At 33.4% G+C, this 4,832-nt stretch overlaps 1 protein-coding gene and 1 long non-coding RNA gene across 5 annotated transcripts; one reads left to right on the top strand and one right to left on the bottom strand.

Annotated features, from left to right (window-relative positions):
- Window positions 1-239: 239 nt before the first annotated feature.
- LOC132040871 (uncharacterized) lies at window positions 240-1,093 on the top strand. Of its 4 annotated transcripts, none has more exons than XM_059431562.1 (3): window positions 240-364; window positions 511-601; window positions 793-1,093. In XM_059431562.1, the coding sequence occupies exons 1-3, from the start codon at window positions 354-356 to the stop codon at window positions 1,081-1,083; spliced, it is 393 nt and encodes a 130-aa protein (XP_059287545.1). In that variant the 5' UTR covers window positions 240-353; the 3' UTR covers window positions 1,084-1,093. The 4 variants fall into 4 exon arrangements, with proteins under 4 accessions (XP_059287545.1, XP_059287543.1, XP_059287544.1 ...); XM_059431560.1 differs by having other exon boundaries at window positions 246-392; window positions 511-595; XM_059431561.1 differs by having other exon boundaries at window positions 246-392; window positions 826-1,093.
- Window positions 688-2,069, bottom strand: LOC132040873 (uncharacterized). Its single transcript, XR_009410805.1, has 2 exons — window positions 1,530-2,069; window positions 688-1,495 (listed from the first exon to the last, which is right to left on the bottom strand). It is a non-coding gene; the product is annotated as an uncharacterized LOC132040873 (long non-coding RNA).
- Window positions 2,070-4,832: the final 2,763 nt, after the last annotated feature.

Below are 4,832 nucleotides of genomic sequence, written 5' to 3'. Positions count from 1 at the left end.
TACTTTATTTGGTATGACAATTGGGCAAAAACAAACAAACATATGCTTTCAAGTTATGCATCATCCAACTTCTCTACGTCATCATCGTCTCTTACAATAACTCCTACTCAGCAACAAGTTATCCCCATTGCAGAAAGTTCATCACAAACTTCTGTAAGTGTTTCACTTAATTAGATGTGAATACGTTTATTCATGAAACAAAGTAATATACATGTGCATTTCATCTTTCTTGACAGATTGGTGTTTTCTATGTTGAGGCAGAAATGTTTATTTCAAATGACCTGCAGAAATTGTGTGCTTGAATGTTCAGGATGCAAACAGAAAAAGCGCATGAAAGAAAGAAGAGAATTTGAATGCACAACATGTAATCGACAGACAACATTAGTGCCTCGGTATTACGTTTTCGCCATACATATAAATTCCATCCCCGCAAAATATAGCATATGTGTACAAATATTAAACTCAATATGGTTCCAAGTGTACCTTCCAAATTGATCTTATCGATGGCAGTGGGTCGATTACGACATTAATTTCTAGAGACATAGCTGAGAAGATGCTCTCCATGACAGCAGAACATATATTTGAAACAACTTTGGTCAAGGTTTCCCCTTACTTATATGTAGTAGTATACTTCATATATGTTTTTTATTTGGTATTTTTTAAATCATTTTAGCATGCAAAACACTAAAAATCATTTTAGCATGCAAAACACTATCTATATAAGCGTTCACATCAGCTTCATGCTTATTAGACATTTTATTAAATCTAAGAAATCACTCTTCCTGCTTGCAGAATCAACTCCTGCCCATTGACCATGTTCATAAGATGTTGTCGGACAGACTGTTCCGAATTCAATTAAAAAAGTCATCCTGGAGAAGCTCGAACGACACACAGACAACTGTATCAATTATGTCCTACGTAGAAAGGAAACCAATCTTTCCACCTAGCGTTAATCAGAGGGACGCCAAAAAACTGAAGCCTCTAAGCACAAGTGAGGTAGACATGGAGAAAGCAGTTATTGCATCTGACTCTTCAAGCACAAGGCCGAAAGATCAACCACCCACACCAGCAAAAAAGCCGTAAAAGGTTAGTCTACTCAAATTAGATTTAATTGACACACTTGAGATATAAGTTAGATTTTCCTTTTCACTGTCTTTATACCGTTTAATTGCAGGAAGTGTCGTCCTTATTTTTGTGACTTTTGCTCTTATTTTTGGAATCAAGTTTGTACAACTTTGCTCGGTAGGGAGGAATGATCATTGGGAACTAAGGAGAATGAAGTAACAAAGATGATATGCAGGTTATTGAGCTTTTTTTGCCAGCCTCAACATTGCACATTCACACGTAAGTACATATGCAGCCTTCTATTAAATATTTCTGATATTCAGTTTCTTTTTAGATCTTTTTGAAGCTCTTTTTGTTTTTCATTACCTCTCCAATGTTCTATTGTTGAAAGGGGTTTTTAGTCATGTGGAATGGAACCAGATAACTAATTCTGAACTTTCAAGGCATGCTGCTCCCATTTAAACACATCTTCAAGAGAAGGATATGCAGTCATAACATGTTTTTCACTCTTAAGAGTAGAATTGGTGTCAGTTGATTAATGTTACTCAGCTTCCTTTTGTTTTGTGCTTGCTGCCATCCTATTCTTATGAAACTCATAAAATTCAAATCCTGAAATTTGCCTCTAATCTCGATGTAGTACGTATACATATCAATGTAACACTTCTATTTTATATTAGAAACAGAAAATAGACCCTATTCTTGATGAAGAATATAATAGTAGGATTTTTATTGTATGAAGTAATGAAAAAATAAGTTGAAAATAGAATTAGCAACAATATATTGTGTAAGATCCCTCCATCCTTAACCAGATGTTTCGGGTTCGAGCTCTAGATATGAAGATGAGCTCTTCCACTTTTAATGAATCCTACATGATGCAAATCTAGAATAATCGAGACCTAATGCACTTATTGGACTCTTAAAAACAGAAAATTTGCTAATTGTTGAATCGTTTGTTCTGCATGCTATCTTAAAATTTTAACCAGGAAAAAGAAGAGAATGTTCTACTACATTTGAAAACACACAACACACACACACTCTCTCTCTCTCTCTCTCACACACACACATATATATATTAAGAATGCAACCAAGTTTTGGAATGATTAATATTTTGTTTCAAAGATCAGCAAGGTATCTAGTGCATCTAAAACACTTGAGGCCGAAGGAATTGCCCTGCATTTGCCTTTAAGTTCAAGAGTAAAATAATTACTTTGTAGAACTACTCTCACAACTCAACAACTGCAAAACAACCCTTGTCAACGTTAACTTATTTTACTCTCTCTCTCACTAACAAAGAGCTTAATTAATCACCAATGGCAGAGTCAACTGTTAGCTCTAAAAAAGATCATGTAGCCGACATGCATGCCGAGTTGGACAGAACAATTTCAGAATTCATACCACAATCAAACCAATATAATTATAAACGGTAAATAAAATATGAATATCATAAGTGCAATTGAAAAAAAAGAAGAAGATAGAAGCACGTCGCAAAACCACAGGCATCGAGAAAAGGGAACAATTGAGGAAGCCAAAGCTCACAAAAACTCATCCAGATCATCCCACAATAAGCCAATGGAATGGAATTGAGGAGAATACCTTAGAGGAGGAAATGTATAGCCACTAACAACCCAACGACATTTGTTGCTCGTTCAAAGTCATTAAACCTGTAGAAACCCAAAAAAAAAAAAAAAAAAAAAAAACAAACAAACGGGCCCAATATTTTACATTTTCAAGCGGTATTCAATCTTTGGATGCTTGCATAGTCATTTGATCAGGAAGGATAGCAGTAAAGAATGGAAAGAATAGCACGTGGAGAAACATAAACCTAATTGGGATAAAACTAGCCGATGCCATGTATGTAAAATGGTTGATACGTAGCATATGCCATAATAAAACATATAGGTAACAGTTACTCAATAGAAGTTGCATTAGGTATTGTACTTATAAAGGTGTATTTAGGGGGTGAATGTCAAATGAGATTCAATTCAAGTTGTCAATATCAGCAAAGTACTAATTCCAACGCTTAAATTAAGGAGAGAACCTTGAAAATTGACATACATGTTGAAGATACAACAACACAAATATACATATTTGCAGATAAAGTGATGCCAACGTATGTCTTGAAGGGAAAAAAGGGATGGGGGAGGATAAAAGAGAAGATGCGTATCCATGAAACATAAAATTTTTTGCAGAAACTAAATAAAGAATGGGTCCATCTCTTAGACAAAATTGATGCCATCATAGTAACAAATGCTCACATGTATGTACATAAGCAATTTACTGAAAAGGCAGATACGTCAAAAAATAAAATTGAACAGCAGTTAGTCCATCAACCAAAAAAAAAAAAAATGTATTAGCAGTTGGTACATAAAACAGTTGAGAGAGAGCCACACATATTAACATTAGCTTCCAAGTACTAAGTTAGAAGGCAAATACTTTTCTTTTAAATGGTAAAGGTATTATTAATTAGCAGGCGAATATATATAGAACTGCACAATCAAGAATCAATAAATCTACGCACAAATTTTGTTAAAGAATGTGGTGAGTGGAGCGTTTGGGTTTATTGTTAGACTTTGTGATAAGGGAGGAGAGAGGAATTTGCAAAGAATTTTGAAGGAGAGGGAATAGTAAGTGATAGGGGAGCCAATATCATTGACCTACACCTTTTAATTAACATGCCTTTGAGAGTAAATTGGTAATTGAGTTTACCCATCATATTTCTATTGTGAAGCCGGACTAACACAGCCACACATATTGTACCAAAAGCAGTCTAAATGATACATTAAATTTGTTCTTATTTCAATTATATTTGATTTTTTTTTCCAGTTGGGGTTCCACTTCATTTAACAAGTACTACTACTTGGTTTGTCACCTGTATACGTGTATTCCACTTTTACGTTATCATATTTCTTTACTTTTACACTTCATTTTATTACTCTATTATAGAAAGCACATGAAATTATACTCTAAGCAGGGACTAACATGTGTACATTTCAGAAGTTTAACATTAATTCTACCGTTTTTACTTTTTAGGTCCCCATGTGTCCGTAGTGTCTCAATTGTCCTTTCGTTTCCTTTATTTGGCATATACTCCATCTGTCTCAATTTAAGTGTCTAAGTTTGACTAGACAATAAAAATAGATTTTTGAATCTTGTAATTTTAAATTAAAAATGTGTATAAGAAAATAAAATATCCTTTGAATCTTGTGATTATAAACTTGACATGTAGGACATTTGAATTATCAACTTACTAAATATAAAAAGAGGCTGACATAACCAAAATAAGATAAATTTTAACAGCAATTGAGAAATTAAGGGGGAAAATAAGAGGAAAAGAAAAAAATATGGAGACTCGCTAAGGAGTTTCATTTGTGGACTGCTTCTTCGCTTAATAGCTACTCCTCTTAATTTTCCATTGCTCCACTTTTCTTTGATATTTAGTTTTTCATTTTGTTGCTTATTTTATTCTTCTTTGCAATTCTCTGGTTATTGTTTCTTCACCTTTTCAAAATTTATCATTTATATTTTCATTTAGCAGTTTGAGAATTTTACTTAGCGATTAAAATTATGTGATTTACCATATTACGTCCACTTTTTTAATTTAAACTTCTACCATTAAGAAGTTTAATATTAATTCCACCTCTTGTGTGTTTACTTTTTAGGTCCCCACATGTCCACAGTATCTCAATTATCCTTTCATTTCCTTTATTTGGCACATAATCTCTCTGTCTCAATTTAAGTGTCTAAGTTTGACTAGACAATAAAAATAG

This window comes from Lycium ferocissimum, chromosome 12, assembly GCF_029784015.1.
Source record: "Lycium ferocissimum isolate CSIRO_LF1 chromosome 12, AGI_CSIRO_Lferr_CH_V1, whole genome shotgun sequence".
In the NCBI taxonomy this organism is placed as follows: Eukaryota; Viridiplantae; Streptophyta; class Magnoliopsida; order Solanales; family Solanaceae; genus Lycium; species Lycium ferocissimum.
This window is presented reverse-complemented; position numbering and strand designations above follow the sequence as displayed.

Bases quoted from the DNA above. Each gene is read 5' to 3' on its own strand.
- LOC132040871 (XM_059431559.1), top strand. From the start codon at position 250: ATGTTGAGGCAGAAATGTTTATTTCAAATGACCTGCAGAAATTGTGTG. The intron at 393-510 runs GTATTACGTTTT...TATCGATGGCAG, and splicing joins CAGACAACATTAGTGCCTCG to TGGGTCGATTACGACATTAA. The intron at 602-792 runs GTTTCCCCTTAC...TCCTGCTTGCAG, and splicing joins TTGAAACAACTTTGGTCAAG to AATCAACTCCTGCCCATTGA.